The sequence below is a fragment of the Chiloscyllium plagiosum genome, unplaced genomic scaffold (assembly GCF_037043375.1).
Source record: "Chiloscyllium plagiosum isolate Xiang-an unplaced genomic scaffold, Cpla_swu_hap1 HiC_scaffold_4, whole genome shotgun sequence".
Lineage (NCBI taxonomy): Eukaryota > Metazoa > Chordata > Chondrichthyes > Orectolobiformes > Hemiscylliidae > Chiloscyllium > Chiloscyllium plagiosum.
Window position 1 is genome coordinate 114,095,110 of NW_028270142.1, and position 22,833 is coordinate 114,117,942.

Below are 22,833 nucleotides of genomic sequence, written 5' to 3' on the forward strand. Positions count from 1 at the left end.
AGTGCAGTTTGGCAAGGAGATCAGGTAAATGATGGAGTATTTAGGGTATATCAGGGTAGTTGGGTGATACTAGTTGGTGGGCGAGGGGGGGGGTGCGGCTTGGGGAGGCAGGAGTGGTGGGGGTGGTGGAGAAAATGCCCAGCAGTGGGTCAGCATAACAGAGGGAGTCAGATCTGGTGACTGGACAGGCATGGTCAGGTCTAGCAGTGTGGGAACATTAGTTTGGCACCAGCAGCTATGGAAGGGTCATCATCTCCAAAGCGAAGAAAGGGAAGCTCGGGTGCGGAGTGTGGATAAAGGATTTGTGTCCAAAGGCAGGGAGGAGGGCCTAGGTTTTGGGATGACTTTGGGTCCCAGGCATAGAGGGTTGGGCTTTGGGTCTGGTCACTGGTGTGTGTCAGGTCCCAGGAATAGAGGAGGCTAACGGGTCTGGAGGTGGTTGGTGTGGTTGGGTTGTGGGAATCCACAGGATCCCCACGTACAGTTTCCATATATGCTTCAGAAATAATAGTCTGGTCAATTGGAAAATCCAGGCTATTATTCTCAATGGTATGTTAATTTTTTATATTTGTTAGTGTCCTGGATATTCTAAAGACTGTTTGTCACAGTCAGGTTGGGATGGAGGATCTGTTCTGGACATGATTGTCAGGGGAGGTGCTGGGGGTGGGGAGGCTGTTAATCAGTGAGTCAGAGAATCGGTTTAAAGCTATCCATGAGTTAGTCTAGATTTTTCATCCTCTAAACATCTGCGTAATTATTAGCTTAACTGAGGTGGAATCTTCTGAATTCTCCAGTTTTAATGGACTCTTTGAATAGTTTCTAGTTGCCAGGAAATTGAATTTTCTACTGCATCTGGAAAAATGTCGGATTGTCAGGCTCTGTACTGTCCTCAGACTTCTGTTCTTTGGAAAACGGGATTGTCAATCCCTTGAATGTGTTCCATTTGTTTAGATCATGGCTGCTCAGTATGTTAACTCCATTAACCCACCTGGTTTCCTAACTTTTGATGTCCTTGACTATAAGCCTTACTTGACTATAAGCTTTAACAGTTTTTTTTTCTGGTGAAGGGGTTCAAGATTTCCCATATTCTTTGTGTGAAGGAATGCTGTCTAAAATCATCTCCAATTTTATGGAAATAGCCCTTTATTTTGGATTCTTCCTTGGAAAGAAAAACATTTTTTTGTCTAGCCTATCAAGTCTTTGAATCATCTTAAATACTTATGTTTGCTCACCACTTTTATATATTCAAGCAGATTTCATGCAGATGTTCTTCTGCCTTAACACGTAACTCCAGGACAGCTCTAATGAAGCCGTATCTCTCTCACTTCCAATGGCACTGCATCATTTCTGGGACGTGGTGACTGGAACTTAATGAAGCTATTCAGATAGGATCTAATCAAAGTTCTGTACAGCGATAGCATAACTTCCATCCTCATCTTCAGACATTTCAACAGTTGTTTTGTTTGTTGATGGAATGTGGCCATCACTATCAAGATCAGTCACCCATAATTGCCCTGGAGGTGTTGGTGATGAGATGCCTTCTTAAATGCTGGAGTCTTTGATGCGTAGGAGAATTCTAGGATTTTAAACCGGCAATGTATCATCAGGGTGGTGTATGCCTTGGGGGGGATCATTTTGCAGGGAGGCAGTTCCATGCAGCTGCTGCCCTTGTTCTTCGAGATGATGGAAGTTGGAATTCTGGAAGGAACTGTTAGAGGAGTCTTGATGAGTTGGTGCACATGGTTGCCACGTGAGTTGGTGATGAAGTGTGTGGATGGGGTGTCATTCAAGTGGCTGCTTTATCTTGGATTGTGTCAACCTTCTTAAGTGTTGTTGGAGCGATATCCATCAAGTGTTCCACTACACTTGCAGATGGTGGTCAGACTGGGTGAGGTAGTTGCTCACTGCAGTGTTCCTGGCCTCTGACTTGCTCTTGGAGCTGCAGTATTTATATGATTGGTCTGGATCAGTTTTTAGTCAGTGGTAACTTTCAGTCCGTTCATAGTTTGTGTGATGGCAATGCTATTGTTCATCCAGGTTAGATTCTTTCTTGTTGGAAAAGGTCATTGCCTAGCACTTGGGAGGCACTAAAGTTGGATGTTGTCCAGCTCTTGCTCGCAAATGATGCGCAGTCATCAGCCTCACATAGATCATACAGCATGACTACAGACCCTTTGCCCCAACTTGTCCATTCTGACTAGGTTTCCTAAATTGAACTGGCCCCATTTGCCTGCATTTGGCCCATATCCCTTTAAATCCTTCCTGTCCATGTACCTACCAATCTACCTTCATGTGTTTTAAGACCTTCAACACTCCTATTATGTAATACGGACGGTTTTCAAGACTCCTGATTGTATGATGAAGGGAAGATCATAGATGAAGCAGCTGAAGATAGTTGGGCCAAGGGCACTATCCTGAGGAACCCCTGCAGTGACATGCTGGAGCTGAGATGACTGACCTCCAATAACTACATCTTTCTTTGTGCTATGTATGACCCCAGCCAGTGCAGAGTTTGCCCTGACTCCAGGTTTGCTGGAGCTCTTTGATGCTACATTCAGTGCCTTTGATGTCATTCTCACCTCTCCTCTTTTTACCAGATGCTTCTGACAACTCCCTTGGCAGTTCCATTTAGTTTATGCACAATCAGGTTACCTTTAAAAATACCAAAGGACGCTTTGTCTCCCACAACCGTATCGCACCTCCCTTAACAATGTCCCAGTACTACAACCGAAAGGGTCCTCTACCTAGCAAAAATGCACTTAACAGTTCTAATGTGGACCAGATTTCCCATCCTAGGCGGCAAAATTAAGAGATACCTGGTGATGTTTTATATGGCCAGCTGTCTCTGCAAACCTGCAATTTGAAGCTTCCCCCCCCCCCCCCCCCCCCCCCCTGCAATTCTCCACAAATGTCAAAAACTGTAGGTGCAATGTGCTGGTTGGGAAGTCCAGATCCATGCCTCCAAAAAATGTCGTCCACAGTATTATCTGTTCCTCCTCTTACCTTGAGGTGTTGTTGGATAAGAATAGAAATATTCTTAGGGTTGAATAAAGAAGACAAAAAGGACCAAATTTTAGATATTTTTATTCAATCTGTTCAGATATCTTCTGACACATCATGGCAACAGGTGGGATTTGAACCGAGGCCCTCTGGCTCAGTGATACAGTACTGAAGAGCACCTAGGACCAATTTATATGCTTATTCCATCTACCAGGAGGCATTGATTCAAGACTTGCTTTGATTCCATAGGTGGTATCAGTTATCACCATACGGCCTTCCTCATGAGGGAGCAAATCAATAGGCAACAGATTGGAGCTGGTGTGGGATATTTCAGTTGAGTCCACATTTGTCCTCATGTAACTTTCTGGTAATGAATCATTGGACGGGAATAAACAATGAGAACCTTGGATAGGCTTTTTACTATTTCTCTCTCTCTCTCTCTCGAACTCCTTTCTTCCCAATTACATGCTGCAAAAGTCTGAAATTATTAAGTCAGATTAACTGATTGATGTGTATAATAAGATTTGTGTCCTGTGATCCTGCCCCACTAGCTATCTGATGGAGGGGCTGTGCTCTGAAATAAATAGTGCTTCCAAATAAACCTGTTGGAGTATTACCTGGTGTTGTGTGATTTTTAACTTTGTTCACCCCTTCCACTGGCACTTCTACATCATAGGAATTTGAAGATATGTCATGACCGCCCTTATAGAGACTATCATTGATTATTATAAAATCAAGGAAAACTGCTGTCTGTACATGGTCATGTACATGTGACTGCTCACCCACAGCAACAGGAAAATCCTTAACTATCCTCTGAAATGGCCCAAGCGAGGCCTCAGTTCAAGGCCAATTAAAGATCAGCGCACATCCCACAAAGGGTTAGTCAGTCACTGGGTTATTTGAGCAAATCCTTTGCAATACATTTCAAATTCAATTGTAACTTCACTTTGATGGTAGTACCTAATCATCATATGAATTCTTACCAAGGATTTAAAAGCATTAAATAATAACAGAATTTCAGTCAATTACTGTAAATTAAGGGCATGAAGTCAAATATTTTGATTTCTAAACTCTTTGTATGCTTTCATTATTTTCAAAATTCATAGCCCATCCTTCACCCAGCCTGGAGTTGCAAAGAGTTATACCGATGAATGCTTCAACTTCAAAGGTAAGAATTTCATATGAACTGCCTCCCGTTACTGTGGCTTGCAAAAAGGTAAATCAAAATTAATATGAGAGAACATGTTTCAGTACCTTACTTTAAGGTAGGGTAAGGTTACAAAACGCTCTGTAGTTACTTGAGAACCAGTAAGATACTCAGTTGATGGGAAGGTTGGTTTGTGTAAAAGGTTGAGATGGGTTGTCTGAAGGACCTGCATTATTGGGATGGGGTGTTTAAATATGTTGATAATGAAGAAAATATAGTCGAGGCGAAGAGTAATTCATTTACACAGAGGTGATGGTGGTGATCCATGTACAATAACATGATGCCCCATGTTGAAACGATTGTAATTAAAGCATTTGAAAGGTGATGAGCTGAGCATCAACTTTGACAGGCCAACAGTGGCATTGGTACTGTCCAATGAATCTGAATAGAGGATTACTTACCGGCAACGTTTCTGTGCCTGTCTCAAATTATCTGCAAGATCGTGGTGGTTGAGCTGCCTTTGTGAACTGTTGCAGTCTTTGTGGTATCAGGTTCTACAGTGCTATTGGAGAGAGAACTTCAGGAATTTACTCAACAACACGAGGAAATGAAGATCTATTTTCAATCAAATATTGTGCAGTTTGGAGAGTAGCTTTTAGGTGGCTGATCCAGATAACTTTCTAGATTAAGGTAATGCTTTAATATGTCCAAGTTGTTATTACATTGATCCTGACAAACTTTCCATTTACTTGTATCCACTGGTGATTTGGTGGTGGAAAGTATTTTTCTTAAAATGTGCCTGAGGAATGGAAGACTCTTTTTGAGCACTGATAGTGTCTTTACATCTGAGCTGGGGTCCTAGGTTCAAGTCCCACCTGCTTCAGTCGTGTATAATACTATCTCTGTGGCACAGTGGTAATGTTTCAGGGCCAGGAAGTCCCACCTGCTCCAGATGTGTGTCATTACAAGCCTGAACAGTTAGAGTAGAAAATATCCTGTTTTTATTCTTTTTTGACTTTCTCTCAGCAGTTTGATGTAACTGCGGGGCTTCTTATGCCATATCTGTGAACAGTGAAAAGTCAACTACAATACTTTGGTGTGGGGTCACATGTAGGTCAGGCCAAATGTAAGTGACGGATCATCTTTCATAAAAAATGCTAATGAACCAGATTGGCTTTTCAGCCAACTTTTAAAAAATTCGGATCAGCATTACTTGTAGTTGTTTTATTTTTCCGATTTATTCCAATTAGTTGTATTCAATAGTAAAATTTAATTAATTTAATGTCCAGTTTAGTCCAGGCCACTGGAATATTAGCACCTATGACAGTAGGGTGGGTTTGGCAATGGTGAGGCTGAAATAAGAAGTTAGTCAGGCTGATCACCTGTGGTTCATCTCAATCTCTGTCAAATTCTCACTTAATAACCATACCTGAAAATTTCTCAGACGTGGTCATAATTGTAACCAAGAGCAGGAATTCTAGGTTTTTTAATCGTTCCTAAATTGAAAAACGAAATGTCTCCTAAAACTGATACATTTTTTTTAAAAGCCAGCTAACAGTACAAGCTAGGAATTAAATCTTGACCTTGTGACACAGTAGTAGCATCCAGACCTCTGAACCAGAAGGTCTGGGTTAAAGTTCCACCTTCCTTAGACATGTCTGAAGAGGTTTCCTTTTTAGATTACTTACTTACAGTGTGGAAACAGGCCCTTTGGCCCAACAAGTCCACACCGACCCTCTGAAGAGCAACCCACCCAGACCCGTTTCCTTGCATTTACCTCTTCACCTAACACTATGGGCAATTTAGCATGACCAATTCACCTAACCTGCACATTTTTGGTCTGTGGGAGGAAACCCACATTGATCAGAAATATTTTAAACGTTGCCCTCATTGCTGTGATTGCACCAGCACCATGCATGTGCTAACAAAACTGGCGGGGGAGTCTCTTTAATCTGAATTTGAGAATATTCAACAAAGACAGAAACCGTTATAATGATAGACTCCCATTGATAGTCAGTAACCTGTTTACACTGACAAACCAGACTTAAACATGAAGAGTAAATTGGAGAGGTTATTCGAAAGATGCTGATGTTTGACGCACTGTTTCTCAGCAAGGAATTGCCTGTTGGCTGGGAATGGAGGGACTGGGATAAATATTTTGACAGATTGATTTCAGATCAAATTATTGCTTTACGAACATGTGTATTGTATCAACGTACTAAAAAGAACTCCACCCAAGAATTAGTGACCATAATTAAGTCAGTATGACTTTTCATGCTTTTAAATCAGACTGACACAAGGGTAAGTGCTCATTTTTATCTGGCACGAATAAAGCACTTACAATTAATAAGCATATTCAACATGGAAAGTATCCCAAAATTCTAAGCAGCTGGTAATATAACCCAAGTAGGAGTAGAAGGAAACATGACGTTTTGCTTTTTTTTCAGAATAACCTTGAACTAAAGAAAAAGAATTCTGACTACAGGGAATAATCAGAATTTTTCAGATTTTGTCCCCTTCCATTATGTCATTCAGTTGTGTTAAACCTGTACTAACAAAAGCACAGTACCTTAAACTTAATTTTAATCAAGTCTGGATTATTTGTGAGTATTGTTAGTGGAAAGTAATGCAAAAGACAATATTTTTCCACATTCTCATGATCTGTCATTCCATAGAACTTGACAAAAATACATTCTAAAAGTTCGAGGCAAGCTGCTCAATTTGGGATTCAAACTAATGTTGTGTCTTACTCTTACGTACACAGACTAGATCTGTGGCTGGAGTCATACTGAACATGAGGAAGATGGTTGTGATTTTTTTACAGGTCAATCATTTCAGCTCCGGAGGTTCCTCAGGGCAATGAAAGAAAAATGCTGCAGACTGGAAGTCTGAAATAAAATGAGAAAATCCTCAAGAAATTCAGCAAGTCTCACAGCACCTGAGGAGAGAAAAGCAGAGTTAACAGAGGGTGGCTCAGTGGTTGGCACTGCTGCCTCACAGCACTAGGGTCCCAGGTTCGATTCCAGCCTTGGGCGACTGTGTGGAGTTTGCACATTCTCCCTGTGTCTGTGTGGGTTTCCTCTGGGTGCTCCGGTTTCTTCGTGCAGACCAGGTGAATTGGCCAAACTAAATTGCCCATAGTGTTACGTGTATTAGTCAGAGGGAAATGGGTCTGGGTGGGTTACTCTTCAGAGGGTTGATGTGGACTGATTGGGCTGAAGGGCCTGTTTCTAATCTAACGTTTTGAGTCCAATAAAACTCTTCTTTTGAATTGAATGGGGCTGGAAAATAGCACAATTTTATGCTGTTGGGAGGGAGGAAGAAAGTGTGGGTGGAATAGCCGATGATGGTACAAAAGAGAAAAAAAGAGTGCTAATGGTGATAAAAGAGCTATTAAGGTATAAAATAATTCTAAATGATTGGCGTGTAAAGGAAAAAATGGGTTTGTTCTGCAAATAACAAAGATAACAGGATGTGGTCAGGGTGGGGGTCTGCATTGTAATTGAAATGGAGAACAGAATTCACACTCTGAAGTTTTTGAACTCAATGTTGAGTCCTAAAGGCTAAGACCATAAAACATATGAGCAGAAATAGGGCAGTCAGTATACTGAGCCCACTCCAGCATTCAGTGATCTGCAAGTCCTCATCTCCACTTTCCTTTTTCAAATTGACCTTGGTTCCCATCATGATTATGAAACTATTTCAGCCTCGACCTTAATGAAACAATCTTGACAGCTCTCTGCAGTAAAGAATTCCACAGATTCACCACCCTCTGGGAGAAAAGTTGCCTCCTCATCTCTGACTGAAGTGGGAAACCCCACCTCTGAGATGTCTTCTGGTCCTGGGTTCTCCCACTGGGGGAAGAAACCTCTCCACATCTACCCTGTCAAACCCATCATCATCTTGGCTTGTAACTCCCACCGTGAAAAGTTGTGTAATTGACTTCACTCAATCTGATAACTTCAGCAGGAAAACAGAGTGACATGAAGCTGCTGGATTGTTGAAATAGTTTCATCAACAGCTTTCATTGGAGAAGGGAACCAACCATTCCTACAGAGTAATAACATAGAGAACTGCGGATACTGGAGATCTGAAACAAAACCCCAGAAATTTCTGGTGAAACTCAGCAGGTCTGGCAGCATCTGTTGGAAGAAAGCAGAGTTAATATTTTGAGTCTGGTGACTGCTCTTCAGAATGGTTCTGATGAAGAGTCACTGGACTCAAAATGTTAACTCTACTTTCTTTCTACAGATGCTGCCAGGCCTGTTGAATTTGACCAACAATTTTGATTTTCATTCCTACAGAATATGGCCCACACATGATTGCAGTCTACACAATACTGTCACTTGTTAATGGCCTCTGAAACGGCATACCAAACTTTTCAATTGTACTGACAATCACTATGAAGAGCACACCACCAGTTTGTGAAGTTAGTTAATAAAAGTGGGTCAGCCAACAATGCCCACATTCTGCAATTAAATATATTTCAGTTGTTTGCTGTGTCATAGAACAGGATAGCATGGTACAAGCCTTTCTGCCCTTGATGTTGTGCTGACCTTTTATCCTACTCTAAGATTAAACTAATCCACATACCCTTCATTTTACTATCATCCATGTGCCTATCCAAGTGTCGCTTATAATTGACTTCTAACTGCCCCCTGAGCAAATACAGATGAGCAATGAATGCTGGAATGGTAACGACAGCCACATCTTGTGAATGAATAAAATAAAACTGAGTATTTGTCAACAGGGATACAAATGGTTTTAGGATGTTTCAATTTTTTTTCTCTCTCCCTTCTCATATAATCTTTATGATTTTTCACACCCTTTTGCTATTACACTGCCCTGTGATTAAAGTCTGGTTTTCCCATTTATACATTTTGGATTTGAGTTGAAATACCTGCACCCAAGTTGCCAGAAACATCTTGCAGACCTGGATTCCAATTGTAAGGAGTCTGAGTATAAATATTTTGACACATATGAGCAATAACACTGGGCTACCCAGCCATATGCAAATCTCCTGAAATAAGTTTTAAAAACCATGTGTTTTTCAACAGTTTGTCTCTGTTTTCCACTGATTATTTTGGTTTCTTCTGTTACAGTTTCAGAAAGATCTTAAGTAATAAAAATACCAGATAAATCTTTTCAGAAAGAAAAAAACTTACAATTTATGAGTTCTAGATAGTGATCACTTAAATTCAAAAAGGAACCCAATGAAAATAATGTGATGTTGCTTTAGACACAAGTGTCATATGTATCATAGAGCTGGAACAATCTGCTGATTGGCTCTGGTCCTCTAGGGATGCACGAACCTTTCTCAAATTCAGCTTCCTTGGCTCTGATGTAGTACAGACTGACGTTTAGAAAATGGAAATATTTGAAGTGTACATTAAAGACAGCTTGCTGATAAGATTACAACATTGAGCTAAATTCACAGAGGCTTACATTCCTAAACACCCATGTGAGCAAGAGTTCAAAATGTTGAACAAATAAGCAAATGATCATTTATTTCATTGTCCTCTACTTCCTCTCTGTCTCCATTGAATAGACTTTTAAGTCAATTATTGATAACTGATCGGTGTAAGTCAACTCAAACCAGGTTTTGATAATGGAGGAAGTTAAAAGCTAGGTTAGCTTTGCTCATTTTTTAATTGAAATATTAAATTATTCTATTAGAAATTAGACTTATTTTACTTTTGTTTTCTCTTTCAGAACCTGCCAACCACTATTGTGAAAGAGCAGGAAAAGGTGGGACATACCCACGGCAGTATCACGTCTCAAATCACCGCAAGGACTATAGTGATGGTAAGTTAAAGCACAGAGTTTTTGAAATTCCTGTTCACGTATGACAATGCCAACTTTGTTGTTTCATTTCCTGAGGCAAAGATTAGTATCCTTGTATCCAGTGAAAATGCAGAGTATTTGTGATTTTCAGCTGGCTATTTGCTTGCTGCAAAACCTTTCTCCGAGATTCCAAAACATACGTCCGTTTCATCATTTAGTTTGATTTAAACATCATGAACCCTGAATTTGTTCCAATGAAAATGGGTTATAGGTTGCAGTTCTAGTTGCAGAATTATCTTTCAGCTAACTTTAGGAAAACCATGGAAACAAAACATTTGGCATGCTGTTTTAAAAGTACCAATTACATTGTAATACATTAGCAGAAGTTCTAGTTTTTATAAAAAGAAACAAGGTCTCCTTTGCAGCTGGAATTGTTTGACACTTGTTATCCACAATTGCACACAATATCACACTTGGAGACCATTAATACCAGACCCAATGGTAGCTGCTCTTTGTGTCAGAACTTGCAGAGTGTTGGCAGGCAGTCCAACTTTGAGCACTTCCTGGACCCTCCCACTGCCCACACACATGCATTTTTTCCAGTCGGTATCAGGGAATAGTCATTTGGTATGAGAACTGTGTTTTTATTTTCCACCTCCGGAGCTCAGCAGACTGAATTTAAAATGTTTGTTCTCCCATTCCCGTTATCTTTATGATCAGATAGCTCAGCACAAGTGCATGATCAAGAGTTGGACCTCCCTCATTTGTAGAGATTAATTGCACATTGGCAATGAACACACAAATTAAATTATTGACACTGTTAAAACAAGAAAGTTTTGTTAAAGTTTGCTGGACTATGGTTTTCCTCTGACCATTTCGTATTCATAGAGTCATAGAGATGTATAGCACAGAAACAGAACTTTCGCTCCAACTTGTCCATGCCGACCAGATATCCCAACCAAATTTAGTCCCACCTGCCAGCACCCAGCCCATTTCCCTCCAAACCCTTCCTATTCATATTCCCATCCAGAGGCCTTCTAAATGTTGCAATTGTTTTACCCTTCACACTTCTTCTGGCAGCTCATTCCATACACGTACCACCCTCTGCATGAAAACGTTGCCCCTTAGGTCTCGTTTATATCTTTCCCCTCTCACCCTAAACCTATGCCCTCTAGTTCTGGACTCCCCCACCCCAGGGAAAAGACTTTGTCTATTTATCCTATTCATGCCTCTAATGATTTTATAAATCTCTAAAGGTCACCCCAGCCCTCAATGCTCCAGGGAAAATAGCCCTAGACTATTAAACCTCCCCAAATAGCTCAAATCCTCCAACCGTGGCAACATCCTTGTAATATTTTCTGAACCCTTTCAAGTTTCACAACATCTTTCCAATAGGAAGGAGGCCAGAATTACACACACTATTCCAACAGTGGCCTAACCAATATCCTGTACAGCTGCAACATGACCTCCTAACTCCTGTACTCAATACTCTGTCCAATAAAGGAAAGCATACCAAACACCACCTTCACTATCCTACCTGCAACTCCACTTTCAAGGAGCTATGAACCTGCACTCCAAGGTCTCTTTATTCAGCAACACTCCTAGAACCTTACCATTAAGTGTATAAGTCCTGCTAAGATTTGCTTTTCCAAAATGCAGCACCTTGCATTTATCTAAATAAAACTCCATCTGCCACTTCTCAATCCATTGGCCCATCTGATCAAGATCATGTTGTAATCTGGGGTAACCTTCTTTGCTGCCCACTACACCTCCAATTTTGCTGTCATCTGCAAACTTACTAACTGTATCTCTTATGCTTGCATCCATATCATTTATATAAATGATAAAAAGTAGAGAATGCAGCACCGATCCTTGTGGTACTCCAGTAGTCACAGGCCTCCAGTCTGGATAAACAACTTCCTCCACCACCCTCTGTCTTCTACCTTTGAGCCAGTTCTGTATCCAAATGGCTAGTTCTCCCTGTATTCCATGAGATCTAACCTTGCTAAACAGTCTCCCATGGGGAAACTTGTTGAACGCCTTACTGAAGTCCATATAGATCACATCTACCGCTCTGCCCTCATCAACCCTCTTTGTTACTACTTCAAGAAACTCAATCAAGTTTGTGAGACATGATTTCCCATGCACAAAGTCACGTTGACTATCCCTAATCAGTCCTTGCCTTTCCAAATACATGTCCCTCAGGATTCCCTCCAACAACTTACCCATCACCAACGTCAGGCTCACTAGTCCACAGATCCCTGGCTTGTCTTTACCGCCCTTCTTAAACAGTGGGACCACGTTTGCCAACCTCCAGTCTTCTGGCACCACACCTGTGACTATTGATGATACAAATATCTCAGCAAGAGGCCCAGCAATCACTTCTCTACCTTCCCACAGAGTTCTAGGATACACCTGATCAGCCCCTCTTGTTTCTCACTTTGGTTTATAACTGTACCTTTCTAAATGGAAAAAGGTGTTTCTTTCATGTAATGATAGCTGAATAAGTTAATTTGTAGTCGAAACTTCTCCTGAACCTCAAAATTGCATTAATGAGAGAGTGCTGCATAGTTAGAGATAATGCCTTTTGTATGAAAAATTAAACTAAAGCTGTGGGTAGAATTTAATATTTTCCCAGAAGCAGGATGGGAGTGTAGTGTGGATTCTGTTTCATCGGGTGATAAACTACAGGATGGAGATTCCATCACTTTCAAGACCCAGCGTCCTCCCATCGCGATTAAGTGGAGGGCATGAAGGGTGGGGCATTCCGTAGGCCAATTGAGGACCTTCCCGGCCAAATTCCACTGTCACTAGTATTCATTTGCTGGTGGACAGAGGGTTTGCAGCTCCTGGAGACAGGAAATTTCAATCATTACAATCCACCCATGTCTAAATTTTCAGATTCAAGATTCCACTATATTATCTGAAGAATAATGTGTCCTGATCATTAACCTATTTGCTTTTGAAAGTTAAGAATAGTAAATGCTGGAGCAGCCTGTGTGACTGCCAGTTTATAAAGTGTTCCCATCATGTTCTGCTTTTATTTACTTTTCCAGCATTAACTGTATTTAGAACATGGAACTGTACAGCACGGAAATGGGCCCTTCGGCCCTTATGTTGTGCCGAACATGACACCAAATTAAACTAATCCCTTGTGCCTGCCCTTGGTCCATATCCCTCCATTCCTTGCAATTCATGTGCTTACCTAAAAGTCCCTTCAATACCACTATAGTATCTGGCTCCACCACCACCTCAGCAGTGTGTTCCAGACTCCTATCACTCTGTGTAAAAACACTCACCCTTCACATCTCCTTTGAACTTCCCCCTTTCACCTTAAACGTGTGTCTCCTAGTTTTAGACATTTCAACGGTGGAGAGAAAGAAGTTCTGCTGTCAACCCTGTCTTTACATCTCATAATTGTATAGACTTCTATCAAATCTCCCCTCAGCCTCCCTGTTCCAGAAAAAACAATCCGAATTTTCCTCGCCTCTCTTTATAGCTCATATTCTGTAATTCAAGCAGCATCCTGGTAAACCTCTTCTGCACCCTCTCCTACACCCTCTCCAAAGCCTGCACATCCATCCTATAATGTGGCGAGCAGAATTGAATGCAATACTACTAGTGAGACCTAACCAAAGTCTTATAAAGCTACAACATGACATCCTGACTCTTGTACTCAATTTCCCCGACCAATAAAGGCAAGCATGCCATACACTTTCTTTACCACCCTATCTACTTGCGTGGCCACTTTTAGGCAGCTATGAACTTGAACCCCAAGATCCCTCTGTGCATCAATGATGTTCAGGGTCCTGCCATTACCTGTATATTTTTCATTAACATTTAATCTCCTGAAGTGCAACACTGCACACTTACCTGGATTAAACTCCATCTTCCATTTCTCCGCCCATATCTTCAACTGATTTAAATTCCACTATATCCTTTAACAACCTTCTACACTATCCACAACTCCACCAATATTTGTATAATCCGCAAATTTACTAACCAACCCATCTACATTTTCATCCAACTTACTTATATCGCAAACAGCAAAGGTCCCAGTATGGATCCCTACGGAACACCATTCGTCACAGACCTCCAGCCTGAAAAAACACCTTTCCACCACTATTGCCTGCCTTCTATGGGCAAGCCAATTCTGAATCCATGCGACCAAGTCACCGTGGATCCCAAGCATCTTACTCTCTTGGATGAGGCTACCATGAGGCAGCCCTACTAAAGTCCATGTAGATTACATCTGCTGCTCTACCCTAATTGATCACCTCAGTCACCTCCTTGGAAAATTCAATCAAATTAGAAAGACATGACCTGCACTACACCAAAGCCATGCTGACTGTCTCTAATTAGGTCAGGCTTTTTCAAATTCATGTAAATCCTATCTCTAAAAATTCTCTTCAATACCTTCCCAACCACCAATATGAGACTCACTGGTCTATAATTTCCTGGATTATTCCTATTTCCCTTCTTGAACAGAGGTACAGCATTAGCTACTTGCCAGTCCTTTGGGACCTCATCAGTGGTTAGTGAGGATACAAAGATCTTGGTCAAGGCCTCAGCAATCTCCTCTCTTGCATGTCTCAATAACCAGGGGTAGATACCATTGGACACTGAGGACTTCTCCATCGTATTGCTCTTCTTCAAGACACCCAACACCACTTCTTTCTTGATCTCAAAATGTCCTAGCATATTGGCATGCTCTAAACAAATCTCACCATCCTCCATATCCTTCTCCTGGGTGAATATCAACGCAAAATACTCATTTAGGATCTAACCCACATCCATTGCCTCCAAGCACAAGTTCGCTCCTTTATCCTTGAGTGATCCTACCTTCTCCCTAGTTATCCTCTTGTTTTTAATGTATGGACTGTTATGTATTTTGCTTTTCCACTTCTGTTTTAGCAAGATCTTGCATACAGTTTGGTTGACGCATTTGCCTACACCTCAGGAAAGCTTCTTTCAAATTGCATTCCATTTCTAGTGAAGTGATATGAGATGTTTCGCTCGGTGATAGGTATAATTTTTCCGTTGTGTCATGATCATTTTCGCTTTTAGGGAGAAGAACATTTCCCCGGAGCTTCATTCATCAGGAAAATCTTTTCCAACTGGTTCCTTCCAGTAGGTCTCACAGTGCAAATGGGGATAGTATGGGGGGTACCCTGCAGTATGATGAGAGCCGAACAATTCGATGGGGCAATGAAGATAAAAATTGCCTGAAAGTTCATGACAGGCACTTGACTTCAGTGTGTAAGTAAATCTGCAGCACTTCTTCCAAGTGTAACTGAGGTAGGGGTGCATGGAGATGAGCTACAAAGAATGATGATGACAGCTCATATTATGTTCTTAAATAAATTATGGTTCAGATTTTTTGATCACCAAGTACATGTCGTTCTGCTTATAATGCATGTTTTGTTAACACAAATTCACTGTAACGCGATTGACAAATTGGGGACACTATTTCTAAAGCACAAACTGTTAAAATGTTTGTCAGCTGTAACATGATTACATCACCAACATTTTAAGCGCTGTTTGTAAGGTGCAATTTTTCTATAATGCTGGGTTGCATAAAAACACAACCATCCCATTATTGAAGAACTATAGGGTTCTTTTGTAAAGGTGAAAGTTCTCTCTTTTTTGATCCTTCAACTTCTGCTCGAAGGCATAGACGTCAAGAATCGAGGAATTGTTCACATTTATAATGTGGTTGCCCACAATGACCATAGGAATTGTTATTTCCAGAATATTAAGGAGGGACGTCATTCATGTGTGCAAAATAGTATGGATGAAGTGAGCCTAGATGTTTCTGAAAAGTCAGAGGGATTAGATACTGTGTAAGGAAAAGATTTTTCTGGTTGCTGAGTGTTGCAGCATTGTACAAGTAAACACTTAGCTTGACACTAAATGTTGATATTGCCCAGATTTTAATGCAGCCCTCATGAATAATGGGATTAATTTGGGTTGGACATCCAACTTATATCTTTCACTTGAATATAACATTGAGTCATTTGAATGTAAACCTGCATTTGGCCTGTAACTGCCGTGTTCTCTCAGATCAGGTTAGTTTAAAATTTGAGGTTATAAATCCTGCAAGGTGAAAAATGTATCATGTAATGTGATACATATATATTCATAACAAATGGTTTAAATTTCTGTTGGTGTAGCAAACTGAAGTTTAGCAGTTAGACACAAACATAATTCCTAAATAAATTGGGGAATGTGCTGCAATGCCTGCATCTTTTAATGATTGAAATTCACAACCAGCATTAAATGGACTGGTGAGTAACTGTGTCCTGAAGTAGTCGTGGTGTGAGGATGTTGCTAAAAAGAAAGGCCATGACAAATTAAACCTCCTTACGTTAACATGCAGCACTTAAAAGGGGATGGGCATTCTGGTTAGATCAGGAAATGGACATATTCTAGCTGTGATTTTCACTTGAGCACACTCAGTAATGGGACACCATGCCAATTGTTGGCTCCAGGGTTTGCAGGTTTGTCCTGCAAGACTTCAGTGCAGGAAGGAGAGAGAGGAGAGATGACATCAATTCATAGGGGCCAGCAGGAGCTGCAGAGGAACGTTATCAGGCTTGGTGAGTGTGCTCAGTTGATTGGTTGGTACATTGGCCCACCTGCAAAATAAATTGAGGCCAGTGTCAAACAGCATGACAGAGTCGAGCATCAATTTGACACAGGACTTTGTGCAGAGCTTGGAGCCCATCATTTCCCATGTATAAGTAGGGAACAAAGGCAGGAACACACTAGGGGATTCAATGATGCGGTGTCATGCAGCATCCACTTGCGCGACAGCATAATCAGAAGCCACCAATACTTTAGTGGTCACTCAAACTGAAGTCATGTAAGCTAAGCTTGCTGCCACTCCACCATCTGCTTCAGATACCAGTTTGTGTCGGAAGCTGCCAGGCATCGGTCTTGAAACACATTGCTAAGGCACCATTTTGATTTGTGACAACAGTTCTGCTATTCTCTCTCAGGATGACAGTGTTCATCCACCCCACCACCACCATCACCATCATTTCCACTTTGACACTGCCCAATGTGTGGGTTGTGCACGAGAGTTAAGAACATAACATATATAAAGACAAAATATACACACACACACACACACACACACACACACACACACACACACACACACACACACACATTGTCTTTAAGCGTAATAAAATGTCTCAAGATACATCATTGGGATTTAATAAAGCCAAATTCAACACCAACCACATGGGAAATACAGGCAGATGGCCAAAAGCTTTGTCAAAGAAAACGAGGTAGAGAGTCAAAGTTTTAGGGAAGAAATTCTGAATCTTAAGATCTGAACAACTGAACATACTACCCCAATGGAGTTATAAAAGGCCTACTCTTTTTAAAGCATTGCAATCTTTTTCTATATTAATCATTCTTATTTTCTTTTGAAGTATAATCAAAGGCAGATGACAGGAAGTACACAAGAACTGCATTTTGACTGGTCTTTTCTCTCTCAGTAGCCCCTCGAGCTCCTATTAACTGGAGACTGGGGAAGTTCCTTGGCCGTGGAGCATTTGGAGAAGTTTACCTGTGCTATGATGCAGACACAGGCAGGGAACTGGCAGTCAAGCAAGTGGCTTTTGATGCAGATAGCCAAGAGACGAGCAAGGTTGGTGAATTTGATCCAAAAAGGAATGAGTAAAACTGCTCATTACTCACAACTCCTATACTGTATTCTTGTTAGACTGTGCTGGCAGTTAAGCAAAAAGTCTGTGACTTCCATTGAATGTTCCATGATTATAGTTAGTTCCAGGAAATAGCTTCATCCTCCTTTCAAGCAGTGAGGTTATGGGGATTACTTCTTGCTAATATAACTTTTCCCTTTGCCATATCTTAAAGTTCACATTCTGATTGTGATAAGTTTTTATTCTAGATCATGAAGAATCTTTCAGAACAAATGGCAAAAGAAAAAGGGAGGAAATGAGAAATTCTTTACACAACAAGTTGCTACAATCTGGAATGCATCAATAGATGATTGGTGGAAACATTCAGTAGTAACTTTCAAAGATGAAATTTGACATATACTTGAATAGGAAAAATTTGTGGAGTATGGGACAAGAGCCAGACAGTGGGATAAATTGGGTAACTCTTTTAAAGAACTGGAACAGACACAGACCTTTCAGGACCTCCCTCAGTGCTGAAAGATTCTATGAACATTTGTTGTGCAGAAGTTTCATATTTAATAATTTTTGTGCACTTGGGTTTAAAGGATTGTGGAGATGCTTGCATTTATTTTGATAAGTCACTGGAAAGACACATTTGGATTTAAATAAAACATTTTTTGGAAACCACATGATTCCAAATAATTACTGGTCTAGATTGCATGCACTCAGTTCAAGGGAAATACCCACCTTTGTTTTATGACTGGGTTTTATTGCTTTTTAGTTTTAACAGTGCTTGCAGGCTTGGAGTTTGTGTTTGTATTTTCAGTTGAGGAAAGCCTGCTATATAACAAGCTGCTCAGCTCATGCCTCTAAAGCCCTTTTGTGGGGAAATACCATTGTTCTTCAGGAATCATGATAAAGATTTTTCGCAATTGTAATTTATAAGCAAGTCGTGCTTGCCAATCCCCAGATACACCAGGACATGGATAGTCACTCGCTGACATGTGCACCAGATTGACATAGTTCCAAATAGAATCCCTACAGTGTGGATGCAGGTTATTAAGTCCACACTGACCCTCCAGAAAACCCAGACCCGTCCCCGGTCACTTTCTCTATAAACCCTGCATTTCCCATGGCTAATCCATTTTGCCGACACATCTCTGGTTTCTATGGGCAATTTAGCAAGCCAATCCACCCAACCTGCATATCTTTGGACTGTGGGAGGAAACTGGAGTAGGCATGGGGAGAACCTGCAAACTCCACACAGTCCCTGAGTATGGAATCAAGCCTGGGTCACTGATGCTGTGAGGCAGCAGTGCTAACCACTGAGCTATCATGCCACCCTAGCAGTGTTCTATGCTTCATCGTGCTTGTCAATCCCCAGATGCACCAGGACATGGATTTTCACTTCAGTCACCAAAATGGACAGTGAGTTACAGACATCCACAATGATCTGGATGAAAATGGTTTTTCTCATGTACCTTCTAATCCTTTACCAATCACTTTAAATCAATAATTGCTCTCTCTGTTGTGGGACCTAGCCTTCCATGTCTAAGGCCCTCATTTTGTACATCTTGATTAAGTTACTCTTCAGCCTCTCCTGTTCTAAGGAAAACAACCAAAGCCTTTTCAATCTTTCTCCATAATTATAGCTTTCAAGCCCTGGAAACATTTTTGTAAATCACTTCTGTACTCTCCCAAGAGCGATTTTGTCCTTCCTGTGACTAAAACACAAAGCTTCAACTGAGACCCAGACAGTTCTTGCATGATTTTAGCATTATGTCCCTGCTTTTGTACTCATACCGCTTTGTGGGCGGCACGGTGGCACAGTGGTTAGCACTGCTGTGCCTCACAGCGCCTGAGACCCGGGTTCAATTCCCGCCTCAGGCGACTGACTGTGTGGAGTTTGCACGTTCTCCCCGTGTTTGCGTGGGTTTCCTCCGGGTGCTCCGGTTTCCTCCCACAGATGTGCAGGTCAGGTGAATTGGCCAAGCTAAATTGCCCGTAGTGTTAGGTAAGGGGTAAATGTAGGGGTATGGGTGGGTTGCGCTTCGGCGGGTCGGTGTGGACTTGTTGGGCCGAAGGGCCTGTTTCCACACTACTGTAATCTAATCTCATACCAAATGCAGTGAAGGAAAGCATCCATATTTCTTCTTTGTACCTCTTGTACCTTTCCTGCCACCTCCAGGGACCTGTGAACATACACCCTAAGGCATCTTACTACTTCTACCACTCTCAGTATCCTCTTCTTACCCATTGTGTATTTCCTTGCCTTGTTTTCCCTCAGATCCATAACCTTGTTTCTGGATTCAATTCAGTTTGACACTTTTCGAGCCCCTCAACCAAACTATTTTCATGCGGTTTACTGTCACAATTTTTACTATCAAATACCTGCCCAATTTTTAATTTGCAAATTTCTCAACCATGCTGCCTACATTTAAATCTAAATCATTAAAATACCCTGCAACAGCAACGGACCCAATGTGGAATCCTATGGAAGGCCACTGGAACACGCTTCCTATTTGCATAAACATCTGTCAACCGTTACGCTTTGTGTCTTGTCACTGAGCCAATTTGGATCCAACTTGTTACATTCTCGTGTATCCCATGAGCTGGATAAATGTTTGTCTTCATAATATTATGTGTTAACCAAATACTACATTTTCATTATATTAGTTTCATTTTATAATAAATTGATAAATTTGTGTTTATTAAAGAAACCGGCATTATGAACATTTTCATTCAAAGTCTTGCAGCCAAGACAGCTCTTTCCACTCCATGTCTTGCAAGGATTCCATCCCATTCGCAAACATCATATCTGTTTCGATGATGCCACCTTCCAAACCAGCACTGCTGAAATGGCTTCCTTCTTCCATAACCATGTTTTCCCACCCACTCTGATTGACAGGGCCCTCAACTGTATCTGACCTATGACCTGTGCCTCTGCCCTTGCTCCTTCCCATCACTCACAATAGCGTGATCGGGTCCCCTCCTCTCTTTTCATCCCACCAGCCTCTGCATTCAAAGGATCATCTTCTGTCATTTTAGACAACACCAGTAGAATGCCACCAACAAACACATTTTCCCCTCACTCACCCTGTCTGCATTTCACAGGGACAGTTCCGTCCAGGACATTCTAGTCCATTCCTCAACTTCCTACGGCATCTTCCCATGTAACAGCAGAAGGTGCAACACCGGCCCCTTCACCTCATCCCTGCTCACTATTCAAGGGCATAAACAGTCTTTCCAGGTGAAGCAGCATTTCTCCTGTACCTCCCCCAAACTGATCTGTTGTATTTGCTGCACAACATCTCATCTTTAGACTAGGCACTTTACAATCTTCTGGACTTAATATTGAGTTCAACACCTTCAGATTGTGAACCCAGTCCAATTCCTTCTCTTTCTTTTAGCTTTACTTGATGCCTTCTCTGTCACCATGTCTTCTCTCCCCTCCCCACACTCCAGTGTGTTATTTCCAATCTGGCAGTTAGATACAGCATTGTTCTGTCATTCTCACATTCCAGTCACTTAATCCGCACTATCAACGCCCTTTCTCTCCCTGCAATCCCCCCCACAATTGCAAAAATGTTGTCCACTCCACACTTCACATTAGCTTTGATAAAGAGTGAACTAGACTCGAAACCATAGTGCGCTCTTTCTCTGTGGATGTTGCCTGGTCTGCTGTGATAGCCAGCATTTTTTGTTTTCAGTACACATTTCAGCATTTGCAGTAACTTACTCCTACCTGAAGGTGCGCAGCATTTTCCTTTATAACTTTTTTTAGTTTAGACTATTGTACTTCCCACTCAATCTGGTTTCCTTTACATTGGTGAACCCAAATGCAGACTTTGGGGAATACCTCTGCTCTGTCCATAGCTGTGACCCTAACCATTCCAATAATCCACCTTGCTAACATTTCTGTCCTGTGCTTGCTGCCACGTTCCAACAAAGCATGCAACAAGCTCAAGGAACAACACCTCTTTTCCTGCTTCGGCATTATACAGCCACTAGGACTCAATATTAAATTGTACAATTTCAGAGCCTGACTGTATGCTATCAGTCCTCCACGTTTCTTTCATTTCTTCTTCTCAAGTCCACCCCTTCGCCCCCCCCCCCCCCCCCCCCCGTCGTTCCACCCTTAGCCTTGTCTTGTTCCTTGTGCTCACAGTCGAAAGGACCCATTCTCTCTCTTTCACACCATTTTTACATCTCTAATTCCCTTTCCCCACAACTAACAACCCTTGTCGTTTGCATGGTGCCTCTACACCACCTGTTTCCTTGCCTCTCCTCCGCTTCTGTGAAAAGTATAAAAGAAAAACATTTTCAAACTCTTTTCAGCTCTCAAGAAGAGTCATACAAGACTCAAAATATTTACTGTCTCCACAGATGCTACCAGTACAGCTGAGTTACCCCACATTTTCTGTTTGTTTCAGATTTCCAAAAGCCATAGGCATTTTGTTTTTATTTCCTCATTATTTAATTGGCTGCATTCCTTCCAAAGCTAATGTGTTCTTCTTAAGGTATTTCTAAAGCCAAATAAGGGTCACTCAAGTTAGAGTTTTGCATTACTTAAGCATGATTTTATGCTGTATCTAATTTCATGCAATGATCTAATCCTTAAGATATAAAGCACCGCATTCCATTAGCCTTCCTGTTTATTTTTGGACCTGTGTATGATACTTTAATGTTCCTTTCTTATGGAAATATGAACCTCTTTGAATTGTTAGTCTTCAATGACCAAGACAGAATCACTTCTCCATGCTGCATACCCCATTCTTCTTCTTATCACTGTAATTCAAAACGTTACGGTAATTTGGAAGCCACAATGAGGAAATGTTCTGTTAGACAAAGTACTTAGCAGCTCAAGCAGCTTAAAAAAAGTTATTATTTTAGATCAATAAACTTTCATCTTGAAAGGGGTCAGAAAAGAGTTACCAGGGCTGGAGGGTTTGAGCTGTAGGGAGAGGCTGAATAGGCTGGGGCTGTTTACCCTGGAGTGTTGGAGGCTGAGGGGTGACTTCATAGAGGTTTATAAAACCATGAGTGGCATTTTTAGGATAAATAAACAAAGTCTTTTCCTTGGGGTGGGGGAGTCCAGAACTAGAGGCCATAGGTTTAGGGCGAGAATGGGAAGATTTAAAAAGGACCTGAGGGACAGCTTTTTCACGAGCGGGTGGTGCATTTATGGAATGAGCTGTCCGAGGAAGTGGTGGTGGCTGGTACAATTACCACATTGAAAAGCCATTT

The 22,833-nt window shown here is 41.4% G+C and overlaps 1 protein-coding gene across 3 annotated transcripts in view; it reads left to right on the forward strand.

Annotated features, from left to right (window-relative positions):
• Positions 1-22,833, forward strand: part of map3k22 (mitogen-activated protein kinase kinase kinase 22) — a 121,967-nt gene that overhangs the window by 64,857 nt on the left and 34,277 nt on the right. For 2 of the 3 annotated variants that reach the window (XM_043687909.2, XM_043687907.2), the window contains exons 10-13: positions 4,107-4,168; positions 9,860-9,952; positions 14,999-15,190; positions 17,440-17,591. In XM_043687909.2, the coding sequence (XP_043543844.1) occupies positions 4,107-4,168; positions 9,860-9,952; positions 14,999-15,190; positions 17,440-17,591 (499 nt within the window). The remainder of the gene's footprint in view (positions 1-4,106; positions 4,169-9,859; positions 9,953-14,998; positions 15,191-17,439; positions 17,592-22,833) is intronic. The other variant, XM_043687908.2, reaches the window with a different exon arrangement.